Consider the following 25,628-nt stretch of genomic DNA (forward strand, 5'->3'; position numbering starts at 1 on the left):
GGCTGCACAGACACTGTAGTCGAGAGGTGTTGAAATTATTGAAGAATATTTGTATAATGTAAGAAAAGACCTAAATGTATTTTGCGAATCGCTACAGCGTCCTCTGTGCAGGTGTGCTTGCGAATGGCCACGTGTTTGGCATGCCTGGCTTAAAGTAAATAAATGAAGATAATACAAAATCGGTGACTATGGGAACATCAAAGATCAATGATTACACACCCTCTCTCACACACACACAGGCACACACAAATCACAACATATCAGACACAGAGCGTGGCTTTTTTTCTTTCTCACGATGAAACTTAAAGTTGTTGGCTTTTCCGCACACAAAAAAGCAGAAAAAAGAAACCAATAAATGGTGGCAGCATCCACACCATAACAGTAAATCTACGTAATCATAAAGGCCGTGAACCCATCATGAAAGTTTACTGGAGGTAGAGGATGAAATCAGGCAGCTACAATAAAAAACCTACAATCGTTGCTAGTGAGAGACATGAGATTGTGCCATAAAGTAGCCACAACAATTGGTGTACAGCTAACGTCTTACCTGGCTTCTATCAGCGACCCAAGTGTTTGGTAGACTTGTCCATTCCACTTGTCTTTATTGCCCACGATTTATGTCGGGTTCAGAAAATGATTTATCCTGCACACCCCGCAAACCTAGCGTTAAACTGCTTCGCCGCTGGCTAAAAACAATATTCATCTGAAAGGAATCGGGGAAATTACATCCTGAATTACTCTTGGCTCCGTGCAGAAAGTCTTCCACACTGCCCACGCCGGCTACAGCCACAGTCATTTCCAAGGCAGATGGCTGACGTCCGCAAATGTACGAATATCTTATTCCTTGCCATCTGCAACTTGACATTAATGACATGCTTGCAGCAATCGGCTCTGCTCATCCAAACTCCTCCCAGCACAGCAAGTAAACATCGTTCCGGGCAACTTCTAGTTTTAATGGGCGAAGGCGTCTTGGAGTTATCTAACAGGCTGAAACTTTGAAGTCGGTCGCTAAAACTAGTAGACACTTAGGGTTGATAAAAGAGTCTGATCTTCACTGCTTTCTTCCCCTTTAAAGTCAAATGAAATAGAGTATTTTTAGCTCCCAGACACTACAGACGCGTGAAAACTACAAGTAGGAAAGTTTTCAGAAGTAGTTCCCGCAACACGTATAACCTAGTGCTTGAGATGATGATGATGATGATGATGATGATGATGATGATGATGATGATGATGATGATGATGTGTGTGTTTTAAACTAACAGTATCAAAATATCAGTAAACTAGTACGCATAAAAAAATGCTACATTCATTCATTCACCAAAGGTATTTCTTAAAAAATGAAAAGAATGAGTGGTTGATATTACTGACATTTGTGTACTTTGGAAAGATCTTATAATGAGACTTTTTAAAAAAGAAACAGACACTTAAGTATGTTGACATTATTTTAAAAGTATATGTTCTTCTTTCTTCCATAGCTTTATCTTTATCACAAACCCTTGAATCGCTGGAGGCTAGGTTAACTGAACGATTAATGTTATGGCAACAGATTACAGACGAAGCCAATATACTTGACACAGACTCACCGATGCGGTTACTATATATCACAGAACTAAAACGGGGGAAAAAATCAAAAGGATTAATGTCAGCTCCTATCGGCAACTTCACAGTGGCGCAAAGTTAGGAGAAGTAATTCTCGTCCGAAACAAATTCTGAACCAAGGCACTGAAGCCAAGTGTTTTATATGAGTGCTTTTTTTAAAAAGGAAAACGCGCTGCTGAAGTATATGAGGACAGCTATTGGAAACGGTTAAGAAAAAAAACTGTCAAACGAACAGCACGTAGCTCGACACCCGCGCCCTACCTGCACTCGTCTCCCCCTACACCCTCCCTCACACCTTGCATAACAACTAGTCTGCATGGTTGACATGTTTATCTAAGGAAATATATGTGGATTTTATGCGTTCTAACAGAGACCAAATCAGTTCCTACCCTCGTACTACTCCCTTAAACGGGTTTCAAAGACATCGTCCTGAATGCAAATATCACGCATGAAGTTGTATGGTTTCTGAATACAACCGCCGCATCGCTACAATATCTTTACACTCGGTCGGATCACGCCGTTAGCCTATTGAATTACCGACAACTGTTATTTTGTTAGGCAGGTCCGCATTTAAATCAGGAGGAATGGACCAATGGGGGAAAAGAAGGAACGCGAACCTCTCACCTCCAGCGTGTCAATACGCGATCAAATCAATTTAATTCTTCTTAACTGCAGTACAGCAAGGTCAGGGTGGGAACACAACCGATCTGCTTGACGAATACAACCGGCCAGCACGGTCATGCAACGACTGACGCAGCAAAGCCCAGCGAACTTTGCAGACCTGCGTGGGTACTAAATAGAAAGTATTGGGAACTACGGATGGGAATGAATCGCTCGCTGTCTTTGCAATGGTTGGTGGCTGTGACCGTTAATGGCTGGGGGCAATGTGACCCTGAATGGCCGGTGGGACTGTGACCTTCGTGATTCGTGCTCCCGATGTTCGAGTGCCATCACCATCGGGTCGTCTGCTACGTTTCCATAGATACTTCACGTCCTTATCCTGCTTTGTGCATGAATTCCCGCCCTTATTTCTTGATTGTTATCAGAACTGGACAAAACTCCTCAGCTGATATAGGAGTGGGGGGAGGGGGTTGATGGAGACAGTTACGAGTATTCCTTTCCTTTCCTGCACAAAATCGACTATAAAATTCATATTGTGAACGGCTCCTATCAGGATTTCCATGAGGTCTTTCCGCTGCTGCAAAATCCAGGTACTAAAAGACTGAAATTCAGGCTCTTGGCAGGCCCGCGGCAGCGAGGGGGGCTTTGCCTTGATCAGTGGATTTTTGTCCTTTTCCTGTCTGCGGAAAGAACACCCAAGTGTTACACATGCAAGAACGACAGCAGACTTTTCCTTTCATGCACATGCAAGTAACAAGCCTTTCCAATAAACAGAATTTTTTTTAACAAAGTCCTCCCACACCCTAATAAACAAATGAGGTGTAGCACAGGGGCGCAAAGACCTAGTGAGGCCTGTAGTTCAACGCCCGGCACTTGAACGCTGTGGTCGTCAGGTTATCGCCATATTCAGTCGACTCGTCAGACTTCCTCATAATCTGGCAAAGATAAATGTTAGTAGCAGATGTTCCAGAAATACTCCTAGCAGAAGAGACTGAGAAAATCATTTCTGAACTTGATCACTTAGTTTCCTCCTTCACACCGTACTTAAGTATTAAGCTTGGAGTGTAGACCTCACGACATGCTGATAGCAACAATACTCCATCACTCTCTTCCCCATCTTTCTCAAAACATTTTCTCTTTTCATCCTTCTCTAAACATTTTCTCTCTCTCATATCACTCTCTGCCCACAGTCATTGCATCCAACAAGAACGGGTTGGCTATATCAACATAGATGTCTAAAGTCCCTTCCTCCAAAACTAAACATTACAACAGGCATCTTGATGACCTTAACTTGATTATTTGCTAAACTGATTTTTCTCAAAGAATCCATTTTATGGAAAATATATATAATCTGCACTAAAGCTTCTTTGACACCAACCTATCAGACCATTCGTGACAGGCCCCAAGAGACCTGAGTATCGCATGACTCATCATTCGTCCACGCACAATAAGTGAAGCCGTGTCAAAAGTACCTGTGGTGAGCTCCTCATACAAATCTGAGCCACATGTCCCCTGTGCATTGCTCGGGGTTCCTTACTCCGTTCCGCGGTGTCTAATTACAGCAATGCATGAAGCCAAGTACGGACCGCTGAACACCCTTCACCTCACAGCGACATCTGTCCGTAAACACACCGCTGCAGGCCTTGCTGTGGGTTTACTTCAGCAGCAAGCCACATGATGTGCAGCATGCAGCACACATTTGTAAGTTATACACAGTCGTCTGCTTTATTCATAGCTCTTGAAATCAGACATGGAGAAAATATACTGTAACACCGTGCATTCATATATCCGAGTGTCGTATTTTCAAATTATTTTTACTTCGCGCTCAGATTTTAAGGAAAGGTGCAATGTCAAAAAAAAAAAAAAACAAAAAAAAAGGAACATGAAATACTATATATGAGATCTTTTACAGAAGCTTCCGGTACTAACTCCCATCACAGACAGCACAAAATGCCCCTTCTCTCCCCCACACACACTCCACCCGGCTCCCACCTCGAGTGCGCTATGCACTCAAAACACAGGTAACCTTTCACCATGAAGACATTTTATTTATAGCTGTCATGGCGCGTGCTTAGGGTGTTAGTAAACATTCAGAACGTGGGTGCATGCAGATGAACTCGTGGAGAATGAATCTTTGACTTGCTGTTTCCTCCAGACACTGTTTGTCCTGTCTATTTGCTCTCTTTCGGGGAAGTACTAAACGAAGTCCGATTCACTGGCCGAGCTTTACTAACCTCTGAACAGTTTGACAATATTGAATGAGGTTAACAGGTAAAATCTTTATGGCATAACAACTAGAAAATGGTCTATAAAATCTCCCCTGAAACCACATCTGAGGTAGTGATGAATTAAATACAAAGTTCCAACACTCGTCAGAGAATCAGATAACACTTTCTCTGTGCAAGTAAATTACTCCTGATATAAAGATGTTAGATGTTTTCTCAAACAGCAGATTAAACTGGGGCAGACACACCACGTTTGTAGATATGTGGAGATGGTGTGCAGGTACTGAGAGTAGTAAAAGACAATGTTCTTGGCCAATTACAAAATTGTTCACAATACAGAATATGGCGAAAACGACTTACAGTGAGATTGTTTCAGAAATCTTTTAAAGTATGAATGACACAGCAGCAATAACTTCTATATAATTTTTACATCAACCGCTGACAAGAAAAAATATTTTAAAACCCTTTTCTCCTTAAAGCAACACGACGCAAATGTAATTTAAATCCTTCTGGTGATCTTTTTGTATAAGGAGGGAGGTATTCGTGTGAATTTCATTTGATTTTGAAATAGAAGATAGTCATTTATCTCTACTCTCTATTCGACATGTTCAAGATTCACCATCCAAAAACAAATAACGACGATAGATGAGAATCCATGTTTCGCAAGTAGAACTATATTTTGCATATCATTATACTGGAAGTTAACGGCTATTAAAAACAAAGCTGTATTTACGCAAAGCAAATTGATTCCCTATATTTTCCATCCGCTACAAACGACAAGTCTGAAGTATTCAGTTTCTATCGCTCTGCTCTGTATAAATAATCTGCTCCCAACATAGCCACAACGGCTGTGAAAATATAATGTATTTAAAAAGAAAAGAAAAAAAAAACCAAGGTAAGAACGTTCACTCAAACGTAACGCCTTGTCAAGAGGACACCGGCAGTGGTAAACACTTTGACTCAGATATGCTAACATGGTAGGCCACGAAGAGCAGAAAAAACATTTCCTGTAAAGGCACTTAATTAGACCTCCACTATACGGAAAAACAGTTTTGTCGTAGTGAGCCGCACTGAGCTGCCAAATGCACTCCACTGAGGTCGCTAAACCAGAGCTGCAAGTCCCGAGCAGAGGCCAAACAGGCTGTCATGTGACAGGCACAGGAAACACATGTTCTCTAAAAAAATGCTTGACGTACACCTTGTACTACAGCTAATAATACTCCGGATATCCTCTTTCAGAACCTGAAACATTATTTCTTATTCTGGGGCATAGCTATGAAGCTAGGACAGTGCCCTGGGAAAACAACTTACTCTCGTTTCATAACTGCGGCCCCTGCATGTTACAGGAATCCAAGATTTCCATGTTCTATCCTTAAACTGCGCCTTTTGCAATAAGAATGAGACCCAGTCTTTTACAATTAAGCACAAAGAATGCAAATGTCTTAATGCGGGTAGAAAAAACAATCGTTTATAGAGTCAAGTACAAATTACATATGCTGGTGTATGTGACGTAAGGTGTGTGACGTATGTGCCAGCCAACGTGCGTTACGGCTCGTGGATACATGCACTCAGACTGTTTACATTTGAAATATGCTTATTTACATAATTAATCATACAGAAGGGAAGATGTCAGTATGTCCACGAACTGTTCACAGCTGAACAACACTTATTTACAACACGTCATAACACAGAAAGGAGACTCTAGGTGCAACCGCAATACTTTCAACAACAAGCGATAATGATACAGTGATACCTCGGTTCTCGAACATAATTCGTTCCGGGAGGACGGTCGAGAACCAAATTGTTCGAGAACCAAAGCAATGAAACCCATAGGATATAATGGAAACTGGATTAATAACGCCTATTTACATGTCTAAACAAGAAATAAGAAATACAATGATTTATTAAAACAAACAAAAAAAATTAAAATACTTAAGTGTACGTGTTTCATTTAGTTGTACAAACTTTATGCAGAAGGGAGTCCTCTTCAATAAAAACAGAGGGTAAGTTCTCTGTATCTTTTGCTGAGGAGAATCAGAATCTTGCTCTGCAGTTGCTTGTCTGATTTCTTTACGGAAGAATTTGTCAATTGTTTGTGTTTTGCGGAAAGTGGACATAACATTGTTATATGTTATATGCTCTATCAGGTGAGTTCAACAAAATTGCGATTTCTGTGCACACATTTCGTGACTCTCTCCACAAAACGTGACTCTCTCTCTCTGCACTCACACTGATGACGCAAGCAAGGCGCGCTTGAACGCCATTCGGCTCAATCATCTCGGACGTTCGGATGTTCGAGTTCCAAATAGAGACAAAATTTTCTCGAATTTCCTGGTCGAATACCGATTTGTCGGTCAAGGCGTTCGAGAACCGAGGTATCACTGTATTAACGGTGTTACAATTTAATGTCGTGAGTTGTGCAGTACTTTTGAAAATAAAAATTCTATTTTGTTTTTTTATATATATATGTCTTCTAGTAACATGCGCTGGTGCTGACCAGTGTAAGCCGACTCTTGACCTCCACCAGGAATTTTTAGCGAGTAAAAGCGGTGGGAGTAGCGACTGAAAAATCCGTTCTAAATTATACTGGAGAACAACACTGCACCGAACAATTTCGCTCTGCTCTAAACAGTAGAACACAAAGACATACTAACAAACGGTTTTCTATATTGTGATAAGGGCAGCTGGGTTGTCGACTCTTTCGCCACACACTTGACAAAGTAAATAATACCGGCTAGTAATAATTTTATAAGAGTACCGAATCCACTCACACCACGGTTGACTCTCCTGCCATACGAAAACGATTGAAAGCTCTGTTTTCACGCCCCCTCCACCCCTATACTTTCCCTTCCCTCCAACACAAAAACTCCTTCAGTGAACCCATCATCAACAAACCAGAAACAACAACAAACTCAACACCTAGACACTTCTTGTGTGTGCATGCATGTTTACTGCGTTCGCGCGTTGTCGATGGTTGCTGGAGCAGACAGCAGTACCGGATGGTCAGTCCGGAGAGAAATGAAATTACTACCAGGGTAGTCGGTTCTCTTACAGTTGATACACGGCGCTCGTGTCAACATCGCCACTGCTCGCTCCTGCCATTTACCTTACCACCTTCAAGCTAACGACCATTAACGTCCTGAGCTGACGTTGCAGAAACCTTTAATGTGAGAAATATCCGCTACGAAAATAATTCTGCTTCCTGAAATGTCAGCCTTTCAACGCCTCCACGAAACTGGGAGTTTTTTCCCTCAAAGTTGCCGAAATGCTCTAATCACTGCTCTATCTCTTCTCAGAAAATTATTTCTTATTTATATCTCGGTATATTCAAAACCATTGTCGACACGTCTGTCTGTGTAGGCGAGCTCGATAAGAAAGCGCAATCGGATCAGCTCGGAAAAAATGCCACAAAGACTTTGTGCGCGAAGACAGCATTATACAACGGTTATAAACATTTCTGTGTCTGCTATAAACCATTTTTACAATACTAACTGACGATCCGGCAAGAGATATAAACAATTGTATAGTGCTAATAAGAGGCCCTGCATCTTCTTATACAAGCCACAAGTCAGTTTGCCTAACGGAGACTTTTTTTCATGTCTCCATATACGCCTGGCACAGAATCCAGTAAACAAACCACCAGCAGACACGGAAATGCTCACGTGACTCGGAAACAGAAAGCTTGCTCCACCCACACTCACAAAAATAAAGTTCCGGGCAATTAGAAGGTATTTTTTGTGTTTTGCTCTTGCTGCCTTGCTGCCTAAGAGACTACATTTACTTTCACACATATCAAGTCTAGACAAAGACCTAAGAACAATATAACGAATGCTGATGACTATGTATATGACTCGCATCAGTCTTCGAATTTTACACTCCATATTTCCTCCCATTCTTATTCCACACACACTCTCGCTCTCTGTGTTTCTCTCAAACGACAACGCAGGCGATGGGGTTTCGTATTTTTGCTCTTCTCGTAACCATAGGGCTTCTTCTTGGGGTGGGGTGGGGAGTGGTGGAGCAGCCCCAAAGAAGACAAGTTGCCTGATGCAGCAACACTTGAAATTACATCCTGCAACCGGGAAACAGCTAGGGTCATAAAACAGCTGGAACAGTCGCAGTGAACAGTGGCGAGTTAGACTCTCGGAGGCTGGAGGAGGAGGCTGTACAGTCAGCAGGTCCTGGCCTGGGAGCGAGCCGGGATGATGGTGTCATTAGGAGAAATGAAATACTGGCAGAAAGCGAAATGCCAGATGATTTTTTTCTGAATAAAAATATATGACTGCTTGTGCATTATGTGGGAGTTTTGGTGTTATTTTTTTTAGGGGGAGGGTAAAAATTTGTCTCAATCATCCCCTTTGATTTTTTTGTATTTGCATCAGTTATTTTTTTATTTTGTTGATTTCCTGTCAACTCATTTATGAGTGACGGTCTGAGAAGTCTCTATTTGTAAATTTTTTTTTAAATATTTATTTTATTTATTTGTTGTCTAAAAGTACACGTATTTAAAACGAAACGAACGGCCTCATAATATGTAAGTTTGTTCTCGAATTCGGCCTTGTTTTGTATACCATTTAAAAATGTGTTTGTACACTTGAAGTTTATATTAAGTTTTCACACACGCTGGTATAGGCGGAGCGTCTATTTAGGAAATGTTTTCCATTTACATTTAAATGAATTGTTTCGGAAAAGAATACAATCTTTCAGACAATTAGAATGTTTAAAATAAACTATGAGCTGTTTGAAATAGGTGGGTATAAATATAAGCTCACACAAATGGTTGTTTTCTCCCAATGGATAACGCTAAACATCCTCACGGTATTAATGCACGCACACAAAAGGGAAAGGAAAGAGGGAAGCGAGGGAGAACAGCTTGCCTGTACAATTCTCAAAATACAAATAATCTCTACACTGTATCTGAACTGTAGCCAATTGCCATTCTTCAAATAATAGCCTGTGCTGTGTTCCCCAGGGGCTAAGTTTGTTTTAAACGCACTCCATTTCAGCACCAGCACCGAGTCTACCAAGCTTAAGGTGACAACTGTTTTGGCTGTACTGCCATCTTTAAGAGCGGGACTATTGACTTCTGTTGTTTTGTTTTTGTTTTTTACTTATACTGCATTCCAGTCATAACTGATGAGATAAAAAATAATCACTAGGTACTATCGGTAAAAGTCTGAGTTAGTCACAACGCAAAGTGCTAAGAAAATGTTACTGAGTGGTTGTGCCAGCAGTTCCCAATTAGCCTGACCGAATTCTTGTCGACTATTTTGGGACTGAGCAAAAAATGCCGCGTCATCACCAAGGAGACCATTTTCATTACAACATTCATACACACACACACTTTCTCTCATCTCTCCCCCACCCCACCCCCACAAACAATATCGAGAGGGGTATCGTCAGCATAACTAATAGCCCTTCTGGAATTATAAGCCACATGCTAAGACGGACTAAAACTTTTCAAGTTCTGTATAGTAGCAACAGCTACATAGTCAGAGACAAACAGCCTGAAAGAAAACTGCTGCATATACTCACGTCCCCTGGGGCTCTAACTTTATTGAACTGATTCGCTGGAGGCCTGCACGTCAAAGATGTGTTGTCCAGCTCCTTGACACAGTTCGGCTTATCTACAGTCTCAGGTCGTACCCATTCTCCGCTGACTGAAAGAAATGTTCTTGTCAAGCCTAAGGGTAGGAAAACAAACGCCGGAGATAGGATTCATTGCTGTACCTCTGAACAACTTTTTGTCAAGGGTGCCACACACTGGCACACGGGTACTTTCTGTGAAACCACGAGCAACACTCGAACCTACTCCCGCCGTTTGAGTGTTGCGAGGATGACCTCACAGCACGTGCTGCGATCACTTGAATGCCGCGCACAACAAAACTCCAAGGGGCAGTTGGTAATAGATATCCCGTTACACAACACGCGGGTTACACCTCTCATGCTGCCGACCATGTCGACAAGCCTCAGGCACGCATGCTGCTTGCTGCGAAAGCCAGGCGAATCCCGTTACAGACGGTGGACAACTGCAAGCTTTGTCGGCGACTAGTTCCCCCGCTGCAGGTTTGATTCCGAGTGGATTACTTGAGTAAACCTACGGGATACTGTTTGAGACTGGGCTCTGGCTTGACTACACGTCTTGGAGCTGAGCCGCGAGATATATAGATATCAAGGCAGCCTTGACACAGCCCATACTGGGTCGGGTCGGGTCAGGTCATCGATATGTGGGAGGGAATGCGGTAGGGGAACACCGTGCGCTGTTTGTTCTTTGGAGGAAGAGTTTCATGCTCTAAACAGACAACATCAGAGACACATCTGTCTTGAAGTTTCTACTTTTCTGCAATTCATTACTAAATGCAAATATGCGGTCTAAGGACACCCTCACAAATCTCAGCTACGGATATGGAAATATTGCTGCAAATAAAGAAGGACACTTACAACTAAGATTATGCGTGCACGGAGGAGCGATAGCCCAGCCGTTTCTTGACAGCTGTGACGATACCACGAGAGTGAAACAGATTAACCGTTGAGCTACGAGGAATCTGAACTGGGAAGTCAGGGGAGTAGTTCTTGCCATGTTTTCAGAAAGAGCAAGTGTATAACGCATGTGAGAATAAAACACTAACTGCACACAAGTGAAAGCAGAACAGCGAAAGGATCCTTTACTATTACCTATTTAATCCAAAAATGAGAAACACAATCACAAGCACCACTCTAGTCCTTGAATTCCATATAGGGAACATTTGGTTGTCAAGTAGCAGAAGTGTAGGTATGCACGGACATATCATTCATGCTCGAGGCTGCCAGCACTGAAGGGAGGGGGAGTTTTACGGTGAATCAGCAACTAGAGCTCTATCCCCCCAAAAGCAGCCTGCCATGCAGACAGGGGCCACATGTAGAGATAAAAAAAAAAAAAAAAAAAGAAAAAAGCGTGCTTCAGGCAAGATGTGAACTCGCTATCCCGATTCCAATTATACTGGTAACCAATGCTTTACTGCTGCAGCACCGTGCTGCCAATCAAAACACAAACCACAAAACCCGTATGTAAACAACAAAACAAAATTTTAAAAACTTATTGATTTGTTGAAATAAATATGCGACGCCCATAGTCTGAAAAAGATGAAGTTTATTTGCCCCGTGATACTACTCGAGGAATACCAATTACACTCACACCAATACACGCAGATGCCCTACTCACACTATTATATGTACTCCCCTCAAAAAATTATTCCTTCCACATACACATGCAACTACACACTCTTTCTCTCTCACACTCCCTTCATATACACTACCCACACATTTCAGATTCACCATAGATACCAAAACACATAAGCACAGGTACTATAAATGACCCGCGCCACCCAAGACAGTGGAGACAGTGTCACAATGGATAGTTTGCTACAAAAATCATCCGTCGGCTTCCCTATGGGATATGAAATATCTGTAACAAAGAAGGGGTCACCGCCACAGGCGTCAACAGGCGCTGCTAGTCTTGTGATGATTAATGAATGCTATAACTGCCGACGAATTCACGGATTATGTTTGTCAGCTCTTCAGGTGCCCTCCTCCAAAGAGTTGGGGTGGTCTGACGAGACGTGTGAAGTACAGCCATCAAAGCCAAGTCAACTTACCGGGACTTACGCGCACAAACTGTTGGATTCTGAGTAAACATGAGGCAGATCCTCATAAAGAAAGCTAACAAGAAAGATCATCACTGAGCACTTCTCTGAATACAAATCTCTCGAAAGCAGACGTGATGAATGTCCGTTCACGACACATTTGGGGTCCACAAAAGGCCACAGTTCTGAGGAATTTGCTTCCCTCGAAAAGGTACTTCATTACTGTACACTTTAAATAAGAGAAAAACGCGTCTGAAGCAAGTTCAAACTGCTGTTGTAAGTGACAACAAAATTTAGTCACAGAACTGTGGTAATAACTTTCTGAGACACTAAGAATCATTAAGAGCTGTTGTAATCACTTTCCAATAAGAAATTCACGGTCCAAAGCCCGAGCCTGACATCTTCTGGGTGATTTAGCTGGCTGCACTCACAATGTACAAAGCAGAATGGCTGCCAATATGTGTTCCAACCGTTTTGGGTTTCATCAGGACAGCACGACAACGTGAATCTTGCCTTCACACTTTATTTTTGTTAAACATTCTGTAGAACGTTAATAGTACGATTTTTCGTATATTTTCTACGAAAAGCAAAAGACAAAATCAGAAAATATAAAAAAATTGTTTAACAGGTTCACATAACTGCCAACTTCAACTTTCAGGTGTCAGCAACTGACAAAATAAACCAGACCAGAAAAACAAATTTCAGAAATCCTAGAGTTGACGAAACAAGTCAACATTGTAAAAGAATGAGTGTCGAAAACACGAACCACTGCCGATGATCCTTTGGATTACTCCCGTAACAGTCAGGCCCAAAACATTTCGGCAGGCTAACTGTGCCTCCACGAACGACGAAAGTGCAGGGCCTGGCTTGTTTTATTGTAGTATGACACGCAGTTAATGAAGGGAAAAGAGACAATTTTTTGGTTTGCAAAACCTTGATTCTGCATCCTATCGGTCTACATACCGCGTTTTCGAAAAACAAGTCATTATAATAACTCTGCTTATTGAAACGAAATAATTTGAACGAAACTTCTTTCTGACCTCATTGCTTGCTTACCTCTCATCCGCTGGGTGCATACCCTCAATAAAGCGTTTCATTATGAGCCACATACCTACCACAATTCTTACAACCTAGCAGAAAGCTTATAGACAGCAATCACAGCATAGTGCTGAGTTTAGCAAGTTACCTGTGACTGGGAAAAAAGCGCGCGAAGATTGTTTTAGTAAATGCATCAACTCACCAAATAACTGATTCAAACGCTGTTTCGTCACGAGCTAGGATTCTGGTAACCTGGTCCTTTGTGCGGGGTCCTAATGTGAATGCTGTGAAGCGTGCGGTCTCTCAGCCAGTGTTTCTTTGGGAACCGACACATAACCCCAGTCACAGTGTGGAGCTGAAAGACGATCCAACACAGGAGGACTGCCTTGCACACTGGGAAAGGTAGAGGTGGGGGGATTGGGTGTTTTACTCCGAGCCAGCAACTAAGGATATATCACGGCAAGGCAGCCAGCCCTGTAAACAGATGCCACATGCAGAGAAAAAACAGCGTGCCCGAGACGAGAGCTGAACCCAGGACAGCCAACCTTCACTGTGTTGGTTACAGGAGCTAACCATTGAGACACAGGGCCGACCATACACAGTATGGGACCGGATGCTTGCTGAAAAGCACAGAAATTTCACCAGCATTTAACTGCTTTTCTGCACAAATGCTTTTCCTCACTTTTTTTTTCAAGTTTCAGATCTAATTTACCTCATCTGGTTATACAATAAACTTTTTAGCTGCATACTGCTATAACAAACATTAAGAATACATAACTACAGACTTCTTTGGCTAACTCATCTTGGCAAGAGAAGGATGCATAGTGTGCGGTGCTGTGTCTTGTGGCTAGCAGTTAAGACCTCCAGTGGAAGGACATGTAGGGTTAGGGTTAAATTTGAATCTGCCGGTACCAAATGTAATCATTTCCACAAACACCAGAACATCTTATGCTCAGTATAAATGGGAGTAACAAGAAGACACTTCATCATCCTGTAGCCAGAATGTGTTAAAGGGAAAATGTTCTTAGCAGTTCAAGTATGTACTATCATATCAAGTCTACAATGCAAGTTGGCGCACACTTGTCTGACAGCATTCAATGCCCTGTGGCCTCAGACAAATTGAGATTGGTAGTCCTGTACTGTTAAACCTGTTAAATTAACTAGCAAAGGATATAAATCAGCATGTGGAGTACAATATCTGACCCCAGATCTTAATCAACTATTTATTTTACTTTTTGCTGACAATGTTGCCCTAATAATCACTGGATTGCAAAATCAGTTCCCTCTACTAGTGTTTAAAATCTTAAAGACTTGCGTTTAATCTAGATAAGTTAAATGTTGTGATGTTTTTTGTGGTTTTATATCCAGTAGTGAAAACAGTATTTGGCAAAAGTCTTATAAAAACTAAGAATGTATACTCATATTTAGGTATAGTATTCTCCCCCAGATGTAGTTTTATCCATGCATTACATAGCTGAAAAGGCTAAAGAGAGGAGCTGTAGGTATTCTGAAACTTGTATGGTACATATGGTGATAATTCACTTCACCTATTTTTAAAAACTCTTTGATGCAAAGATACCACTGATACTTTTATATGGCTCCAAAACACAGCACAGACAGTTTGTACTGAATGCGAGAATGGATAGGTACCCAGTGCAGGAAATGAAGGAGAGGAGTGGCGTGTTTCCGTTTGAATGTCCAAAATATATAGATGGATATTTGTAAACATTTTATCCCCAAGAAATATTCTAAGCAACTTTCCTTTTCTCATTTCACACTACTGATGTCTGATATGAGAATTTTATAATTTGTTAATTATGAAGCACAGGAAATAAGGATATGCTGTAGCTGCATTATGTATAATATGTACAAACTCTGCCCTCGGGGTATCTATATTTCATATTGGAATTTCAGTTCCGTAATTTGATTACATGATCAGCATATGTTTGGCTCAATACAAGGACGAATGAGCATTAGTAAACTGAAGGAAGATTCTGCCTTGGACTTTTATATCTGTACCTTTTAAACAAGTATAGGCTGCTTAAAGTAACTATAGTTTGATGCATACTTGTGTTTGTGTCTCTATGTATGCATGGGCCACTTAAACGTTGCATGCCTTGTCTGACCCTATTATTGAAATTATGCTAAAAGCCTGAATCAGTATGATCTCTTTCTTACTCTCTCACATGCATGCTTCATCTTAACCCACATCCCACATCGAGGGAGGATAGTAAGAGAGGGGGAGATAATGCATATTGCACTGAAGCTCATAATTCCCAACTCCAGTCCCATAAATGATGCATACATTTAAGAATGTGACAAATAATACATCCGATGTCAGTGGCAATGAAATGACTTGTAACAATGATGGTCAGACACAATAAGGGATGGGAGAGTGGCTGGGTAATATGTTTAACAACTACAAAAACAACTAGCACAAATTGTTAAGCACTCGTGGAGAAAATCATTTCATAAGCATATGAAAGGAAAGTGCAAAAATGAATCAGCTAGTTATCTACAACTATGCGGGAGGGTCTCACTGATGTTAGAAAAAGGGTGGACCTCTTAAGTCTGCCAACTGTTCTGACCGACACAAAATATCACTCATGATGTGACCTAACTACCACTTTGGCAGGTGAGAACTGAGAGCACATGTATGCAAATATATTTAAATTACACACATCATATGCTATATTTATTTACCTGTGCATGTGCAGGTATACTAGTGAGTGCGAAAGTCTACACCTACATGCTCCTTATTTAATTTGGAGGAATGTATCTCTGCTCACTCTAGAGCCCCATTTAGAACTGTGCAAACTGACCAAAAGACAAAAAGAAAATGATCAATGTCATTGTATGCAATCTTGATCGATATTAAAAAAGCTACATCACCAGTCAGACAAGTGTGTTATTTCTGCATGTGAATGATCCGTCACCGCAAGAGACAGACCAGCTAAACTGCAGGTTTATCGATAACACTAGAGGTGACCTATATGACAGTATGATAGGCGTGTCAAATGTCAGCGCCCTATGTTCAGCAGAGAAAAGAAGCAGCTATCACCAGTGCACACTCCTATAGGAGGGATAGGTTTTAATTCACACTGAAGATTTGGGTTACCCTATGAGGAAAGGGATGGGGGATTGGTGTTTTAGAAACCCTAGCAAAACACGGAGCCAGCAACTAAGGCTATATTAGGGCAAGGCAGCCAGCCCTGTAAGCTATGAGGAAGGCTTTCACTTAAAATTAAGGTTGGATTAATTCATAAGAAAGAAGATGATACAGTGCAAAGATACTAAAAATTACAGTTAATTCACACAAAGAAAAGGAAGACAAATGAATTCCTACAAAAGATACGGAAACTGTTATGCATAAAGGGCCATACAGTTAAAAATCAATGTCTACAGAAATGCTTTGAATGATGACAGATCTCTTCTCCACACACACTTTCTCTTTCTCCTCATCTTTTTTATTATTATTATTATTTTGCTCAAGAAGCTGCAGAAACCCTAGCAAAACTTGCTTCTAAAATTTCTGTTGATTCTAATGACGATGAAAATGATGCATCTTCTTGAAACTGTAGCTTTCTCTTTACTATATCAATCACTGTTCAAGAATTCATTCCTTAGGAGCACAGATTCTCATTCATATATACATCCACAGATATGTCTCAACGTGCGTGGGGGATGAAGGGAGGTTGAAAAAGCAAGAGAGCAAGAAATTATTGCCTAACAAGAGCAGAATGAAAAAAACCCCATTAAATGTATTTTCCCAACCAGATAAATATATGCATATACCTTTCAGCCTCCCAGCCTCTGTACCCTGTCGCATTCATACAAATGTATATTTATACCTATGATCACTCAATCGGACAGACATGCAGAGAGAAAAGGATGGGAGGCCGCTTCCTGCTCCACCAAGAATAATAAAAAGTTAAATAAAATGGATGGGACTGAGCACTGACGTCTTTCACTTGACGCTTAACATAACAACAGGAGCTCTGCTGTTTGTTCTTCTGGACAGAAAAAAAAGGGTTTCTGTGCAACTGCAGCTGTTTACAGCAAGGAACCGACTGGAAAAAATCGATCATGTAGAAGCTGCTGCACAGTCCTAAACCAAACACTTCTAGATTCTTAATGAGACTGAAAAGATACAGTCAATGAGATTCCCAACTAGTCAGTAACAAAAAGAACATAAAAGTTTCATCTAACCTTATATATAAAAAACCCTTGGAAAACAATCCTCTGTACCTCCTACTACTTGGTGTCTTCTCTCATGTCCCCTTCCCCCCGCCAACCTCCTCCTTCATCGATAAACATAGAAAGTTTGCTAACAAAATCTCTGGGAATGATATGGAGCACTTGTTACTATTTTCATCACCACAAATAAAAGGTTAAGTCTTTTATTATATAAATGAATGAATAAATCCCAAGGCTTCACATTTTGAGTACACCTTTCTTGGCCTCTCATTTTTACCAAACTAAAGCTAGATGAAATTTAAAATCTATGAAGCAGCAAAAGAGAAGATATATCACAGGGATCGATGATATGACAACGATAAGATGTCGATGGTGTGTAGTGTCTGCAAGGAAATTACCACAAAACCAAATTTGTGAATTCTGAATCTAGGATTTAAAAAAAAAATTTGCTGCATTATGACATTATTTTCACGACTGCCTTGTAACGCTCATAAATCAAGCAGCAAGAAAAAAAAAACTCAAAATGTTGAGGGCAATTCCCCCCACCACCCCCGCCACTCAACGGTGACATAAATAGGTTACAGAGCAATGTCTGCGTTGAGTTTTATGTTTCCTGAAGAAGAATAAGAGATCAAATAAACAACTTGCAAGCATGACACTGCTAAAGGTTTATGTAGCACCAATGTGTTCAGTGCCTTTAAACGTCAAGATTTTGCTAAAGAAAGACTGCAACTGTTGCTTATCATTACATTTTAGTTTAATGTGTTATTCAATAATCATTCACACTATGTTCGTAAGCTTTACAACAGGTGTGCAACAACAAGCAGACTACAGCTAATAGCAGCCGGCTTTGATGGAGTACTGATGTATTTACGTTAACATTATTGGAAGTTAGTGAAGAGCAGAAATCATGTGCGTGGAGGCAAGGTTATTAATCGTGTGATAAATATTTGCTTCAGTAAGTCGCAGGACACACTAATCTGAGTTCCGAACAAAGATCGACTACTGTGTCTTGTTTGCTAAAGTTCATGGCGGCACTAAAGCCAATAATATCTGTGCTGCCACTATTTTGGTACAGTGCTTGAGAACACACCCATTTTGCCTTTCTTGGTCAGTTCAAAAAGATCAGCTGAAGCTTTTGAAGTTCAAAGGTAGCCTGATAAGTCGGATCTATAGGCGGCAAAGGCGAGGGCGTCGGTATCTTCATGTTTATACCGCGCGTAACATTCATCCCACGTCTCGCGAAATAAGAAAAAAAAAATTATGGTGTTTGTGTGTGAGACAATTTGTTTAATGCATTCCAAAGCGCAAGGACACACACGCACACACGGAGGCTAGCGGTTAAAAAGAAACAACACAAAGGCTAGCTTGAATAACTCTGTTGGGTGTTTGCCTCTCCTTTCCGTACAGGAAACTGACCATACACTTCACAATGTAAACTCAACCTATATGGACACGTTTATACACCTTAAAGCAAACATATCCCGGCCTAGTAACGGGAAAACAGCCCAAACCCGAAATGTCCGGTACGGTTCGAGTGCAAAAAGGTGACCAGGAGGAGGAGGGAGCGAGGGAGGGACAAGGAGGCCCAGCGCGGATAAAGGAGAACGGGATCACCGTTGCCTTGACATTCTCTAGGCACTCTCAACGAGAGACTTCTGCAAAATGCCTAGCGTGGTATTTGCTACGGCCAACACACGATCAATGTCTGCAGCTGCGAGGATGCGGCCTATTTTGCTTCTTGGTGATCCGGGGGAACAAACATGGGTTATCCATGACTGAAGGGGACGGGCGGGGCGTGCGGGGCTGGGTGAATTGGTGCTTTACTCCCAGCCAGCAGCTAAGGCTATATCACGGCAAGGCACCCAGCCCTGTAAGCAGATGCCACATGCAGAGATGAAGGGAACGAAGGCCAGAACGTTGTGCGTTCATTTTTCCGCGCGTGTGTGACAGCGCATGCATACGTGCGTGCTAGAGATGTGACAATATGAATTCTGAGCAATCAACTAAAGAGGAGTCAACTATGGCGGTACATGGCACATGTGCAGCCATCTGAGTTTGACGACTTCAAAATACACAGCAGGCAGACATGCCCTCTCATGATAGAGAACAATAGCAATGGCAGTCGCTGTTAAACCTCTAAGCTGGTACAGTAACGGACAATGCCTTATAGTATTATTATCTTCAAATTGTTGCACTGTCAATGCAGAAATGTCTACCCGAATTCGTGGTCACAAATGCACACACACACACAAAATCCTGATAATCCAACCATAACCTGGAGGTGGAACACTTGTACAGTTTGAAAGTAAGCAGACCACTGGTAAACAAAGGCAATGTTTTCGATAAGATCGATATGGTCCCCTCCCTCCATATCACCCGACGTCCAGTCTTAACCTCATTTTAGGTGCTTGAGCACAGCTTTGAGTAAATAGTCCTCAGTAAAGATTAGTATCTCAAATTCTATCATCTGTGGTTCTGTGGGTCATCTAATATCAAGCGGATAGTCAAGTGGTTATAGTGGTGGCGTCCGAACTGACAGCGTGACGGTTCAATGCCTGATTAGCACAACAAAATGGAGACTACTCTGACTTTCAGAAAACAAAACGCAACATAATGGGCCTGGTTCACAACTACTAATGTTACAGAGGTCAGAGTTATGCAGTAAAACATCCAGTCCAGTTTAATTAAACAGGTGAACATTTGCCAGTCATTATCAGTTATGACCACCAATTCCACCCATGAAAAGCATTCTGAGACCAAAACTGATTTTACAGTTGGATGAGCAATGTCAAGATGAATTTTAATAGAAACGACTCATCTTTTTATCTTTCCTCAAGACTTTGATTAATGTCCTTTAAATCTGTCACTGTCATTTTAGCAAAAATAATAAATTATTTTGCCCCAAAGATGTAGCAAGCAATATGTAAATGACCATACCCTTTAGGCAATATTTCTATTTTACTAAAATTTATCTTCACGATGTGCAGAAACCCATGTGCAGGGGAAATGTTGCCATTGTCTTGGGTACTGAGATAAACAAGGCACTATCAACTCTCTTTTGTTTATACATGTAAGGAACCATTATCCTATGAAAAACTACTTGTCACTAACCCTGGCATAAAAAGTGTGACTAGTGTACATGATACTGCTCCTCAGCTCTGAAAATTAACTGCAAGTAATTTATGCTTGTAACTTTCAAGTTATGAATGTAAGAAATGTTTATGACTTTGGTTTAAAAACAACTCATGACTCACGTGAATGTAACTTGGTTAACAAATACAGGTCTTCATAAATAATTGCTCGGTTTCTGTTATCTGCTTTGGCAGTAGCTGGGAAGTAAGCCTTTGGCCTCCACTTTTTCTTTGACCCCAGGTCACCAGCATGGGTACCTGTTTAAAAAAAAAAGACAAAAGGTAGACATGTCTGCACTGTCTGAAGGTAATTTGTTATGACACCACAGGATCGCACTGCAGGTGTCATGAAAATACTAGCCTGTCTGACAAAATAAATATGTATGTGGGTTATGAATCCATCAACACTTCTTTGAAGTTCTACATAGCCAAGAATGATTTATGTAATTTATTATGTAAAAGATATAGACCTTCTGCATGCATTTTGCCTTAACAAAATATATATTCCTTTAGCTAATTTCCTTAAGTCTCTATGTCGATAAAACTGATTAATTTATCTCATATGATGATTAGCTTTTAATAAATATATTTTTGATCTTAAAAAAAAACTATGAAAAGAGAACTGTGCAGCACAGTAGTACACCCATTGTTTCCCCAGCCTTAGATATCCACCATGGTATCCCCTCTCCTGTATGTGACTGACTTTCACAACTGTCTCCTGCAACTAGACCCACCCAGTTAACCTGGTGATTTCCTTACACCTATAAACCACCAGTAATAACATTCCTAAGATATTTCACTTCTGTTATTGATGTTCATGCTTTACGCCATCAGATGTCTTTGCTATGCTGAGTTATGTAATTGTATGTACCATTTTGTCTTCATTTATAACAAAAATGTAACTTGAACATAAGCAGACTTTTAACAACATGCTTCTGACTTTCCAATATTAGTTAAAATATGTGCCATTTTCTTGCTTCGTTCTTCCATTATGACCTTCTCCATATTCTTTCTATCCTCCATCCTTCCTAATGTAGACACACATCAAAAGCATGAGATGAGGAGGGCAGATTTATAACTTCATTAATAATTTCCACTGAGATGACAACAAGTAAAATCATCTGATACTCTTCATAGATGAAAAAAATTCTGGGAATAATTCCTGGCTTTCAAAACTTTTTAAAATTTTATAGTGCCAGAGGAGGATCTGTTCAAGCTCCTAGAAAAGGCTTTACACCATTAAAAAACTACAAAACAACAAAAAAAGTTTCTAGAACATACTTAAAATTCTTGTGTTCTTAAGAACACATTCTACAAAATTTTCCGTGAATGGCCTAGCACGTATTCTGTTGTAAACACTTTGCTCTAGGTTCATGATGATTAATAATAAAAGGTATTCATGCAATGTTTAGATTACTGGAAGAACTGTCCATGACTTATCCTAAAAAAATAAAACCTCACTAAATGATCTACAAAGAATACTGTCCAAAGAAAGACATTTGAACAATAGTCTCTGACTCATTCATACACCCTTTCAATGACCCTTTGAATGACCAATGACCCTTCCAATGACCCATTCTAATCCTGTAGCGGATCATTATAATATATGTATGTGAGAGAGAGAAAGATATAATTCAACGTAACATGAAGTTACTGATGAGACACCCAGTCATCAAAGATGGATGAAGAAGCAAAGACAGAAATAAGGCAGGAGTGGATGAGATAATCATGAATTTTATTTTTAAGGAAAGGAAATTACAGAGATGCAAAAAAAGATAATTACCGAATGATAGTAGTGGAAACAGGGAATGCAGAAAAATTCAGAAAACAAAATCAAAGCCTAAAGCTAACCTTTAACTGCAGCTGAAATGATTCCTGATGTAGCTCGCCTACCACCAGCTGTGCTTACAGTCTTCATTTCATCTTTGCCCTCCTCTCTACTTTGAAGTAGATCATCTGCTTCCCTGTCATCCACTTCCTCCTCTTCTAAATCCAGCTCAGATAATGGCACACCAACAACATTATCAGAGGCACAAACAGTGGAAGATGTTGAAGATGATCTTTGATTCATGAAGCATGTGGACTCCTTGTCTTTACTGGCATCTGATGACATTATATTTGGTTACACTCATTTTGTGGAAAACTGTGACATTTACTGAGCTATTTTACTTGCTGAATTTTTTAGATTCTGTGTTAAGCCACCATACCATTTGTCCAACTGCAAGGAAACGCTACAATCATGTTTTAAGCCTTAAAAGTAACAATAGCTCTTCCTTTAATTGCATCTTTTTAAACAAATGATTAAAATCCTGGATATCCTATCTCTCTCATGCATCAAGTCATGATAATAGTTGATAATTTTGCTAAACTATGTCCCATCCATCTAAAGTTAACTTCTTGCTTTTCAATGCTAAAAATATATTTTTTCAAACCAAGAAAATTTTTAGGTTTCTCATCTTGCTTTATGTGTGTAAAGTGATGGTTTTTACTCCTGTACATGTATGACACGTAAATGCTACTTTCTCACATCTAAGACTTTTGAGGAAATGGTAAAGGGGACAGACCATTAGTGGACAAATCACGTTTCCCTTCATTTGCTTTTTTCTTACCCTTAAACTAGCAACTAGGTTTCATGTTGCTTTTGTATCGGGTGTCCTGAAGCTGGGTTTTCTCTATGACTTTGGTGATTTTGGATATCATTCTATCACTCCTTGCAAGAACTTCCTTTTTTTGGACTGGATTATTTTGTTCATATTACAACCTGACATTTCTTCATTTTCACGAAACTAAGTCATGGCCAGCATACTACAGTACCTGTGTTATGGGTGAGGCTTTGTCTTTTTCAGAAGTAAATGTGTACAAAATTTATCATTACAGTCATTTTGTAGAAGAACTGGAAACAACATGTCTTTAAAGGTAATGTATACTACCATGGGCTCTCTGCACCACTGAACACTGAAATATCCCCAGTGAAAAAACATGAGATATGTGCTACTTGATTTTAAAGTTCTGGAGAGTATATTCTGTATAATTTTAAAATGACTACTGCATAGCTCCATTAGTCACTAGCAACATAATCACACAGTTTGATCTAGTTAATATCTTTTGCTGGCAATGGCAAATCAGAAGTAAAGACTGTGAAAAAGAGGAGCACAAAATGAGGGCAAAAAAGCAGATATTGAGCATACAGTAACAGTTCTTGACATTTTCTACTTGACAGAATAATTGATTATACAAAGTCAGTGTACAGCCACCAAAATGCATAATTTCCTTGCTATCAACTTGTGGAATTATCACACGCAAGCAGCAACCTATCATCATGGATTCATATGGCACTTGATGGTGCAAGATGTTCACTACAAATAACCTTCCTCCAATTTGAAAACGACACACCCTATTTCCCTCACCCCAAAAAAACAAAAAACAAAACAGATCTAATAGTAAACCAAGAAAAGGTTCCTTACATACTGAATGCAAGCTGTTACTACGCTCCTCATATTGTAACTGTATAACACGTAAATGTGAGGTTCAGAAGTTTAAAATTTTACAAATACTGATTTGTATACTTTCAATCAAAAGTCCTTACCTTTTAAAGAATTCTCATCAATAGGCTCATTAACTACTATTTCATCCAAAGACACTTTCAAGCTGCTTTCTGCCACAACATCTTTTTCATCCTTCTGCTTCAACATCAGTTCTTTAGTCATCAAAAGATCATGCAGATCTTGTAATACTGAATTCAAACCATTCTCCGTCTCATTTGACCTGCTACTCATAGATTGTTCTCCTGATATTTCAGCAGGCTGGTGTGCAGACAAACTTGTTGTAGAAGATGTCAACTTTTTTTTCTTCTTTTTCTGTTCCCCTGTAGAAATTTCAAATGCATTTTCTGATTATCTTTTTACAAACTTTCTTGCCTGTTTAAGAAACTTGCTTCTGCTCAAACAGTTTTTGTACAAAATTTGACATTTTTTTTTAAAAAGAAAAAGAAGCCATATAACAGTTTATATATATTGCAAAAAATAAACACAACTACATAATCACAGTTCATTTCCCCCATTTATACCCCTATTTTAGAACAATAACTATGCATATGCCACAAGCAGTTATATCTTTACTCCTCACTTTATTATCATTGTGAAGTTTTATCTGAGCTTCCCAGAAAAATCAAGGCATACTCCAAAATTAACTTTATTCTGGAATACTTTTCTACAAAATAAGGTATGATATTTCCTTATCAAGTGTTATGAAATCTTATCTTTTTTGTGATATGTTGAAAATACATTTTACAAATAAATCCCCATAGTTTTGTATGTGGTTTGCCTAAACCAATCCAATAAGCAGAATTAAATTTTGTAATATCATCCTAAAGTCTACAAGGGGACAGTGCTGCATGTTCTTATGGTCTCCGTTGGTGTACTATGTTTAACAAGTCAAAAACATAAATTAATAAATAATAAATTAAAAAAACCAGATTAAAGCTTTATGAAGATGCCAAATAAAGACTCCAATAAAGCACATGAACAAGATTTTCAGACAAAGCCTCATCATGACCAACATGCCTTGTTACCTAAGCCCAAATACAAAATTTCTATAAAAAAAACCACCACTAAAATTTTGTTTCTTTTTATCCTTTACATTCTTGTATAATTAACAAAAGATCAAAGTAAATCAACATACCAAAGTTAGGAATGGGTTGCTCTGATACACGCCACACCATCACATTACTATCTGTTCCAGCAGTAATCACAAGATCAGGATCAAGTCCTGAGAACTGGCAGGTCAGTAAGCGGCCATGATGGCCCTTGAACTGGCAGAGAGCAACTCCTTTCTGGACATCCCACACCTGTCCATGTACAAATGCCTTTTCAAAATTTAATAAGGAAAAAGTGTCCAACAGCCTTCAGGTCACAGGGGCAGTGGACATAAATGGGTTCACCTTTTCTAGGACACAGCATAGAGCCCACATCATCTTCTTTTACCACCTTTACCTTTCCTGTCAAAACAGGTACCCACCCATTCCTCCAAGGCAGCTGCTAGATGGGCAGGCAAAGTTTTTTGGCCAAAATCCTGAGCAGGCCTTTAACCGGCATCCTACTGCTCTGTAGTCAAGCACACTAGCTTCTTGACTTACCTTTCAAGTTTTTAAGTAGTAAGAGATCTATTGCTTAAAATATGAAAATGAACAATTA

General features: G+C 40.0%; 1 protein-coding gene across 2 annotated transcripts in view; it reads right to left on the reverse strand.

Moving 5' to 3' along the window:
- LOC112560574 (gem-associated protein 5-like) overlaps nt 1–25,628 on the reverse strand; it is a 74,024-nt gene that overhangs the window by 39,054 nt on the left and 9,342 nt on the right. For both annotated transcript variants that reach the window (XM_025232501.1, XM_025232500.1), the window contains exons 14-17: nt 25,117–25,282; nt 24,023–24,301; nt 22,288–22,539; nt 20,560–20,694 (exon numbers count right to left, since the gene is read on the reverse strand). In XM_025232501.1, coding sequence (XP_025088286.1) covers nt 20,560–20,694; nt 22,288–22,539; nt 24,023–24,301; nt 25,117–25,282 — 832 coding nt within the window. The remainder of the gene's footprint in view (nt 1–20,559; nt 20,695–22,287; nt 22,540–24,022; nt 24,302–25,116; nt 25,283–25,628) is intronic.

Source organism: Pomacea canaliculata, linkage group LG3 (genome assembly GCF_003073045.1).
Source record: "Pomacea canaliculata isolate SZHN2017 linkage group LG3, ASM307304v1, whole genome shotgun sequence".
NCBI lineage: Eukaryota > Metazoa > Mollusca > Gastropoda > Architaenioglossa > Ampullariidae > Pomacea > Pomacea canaliculata.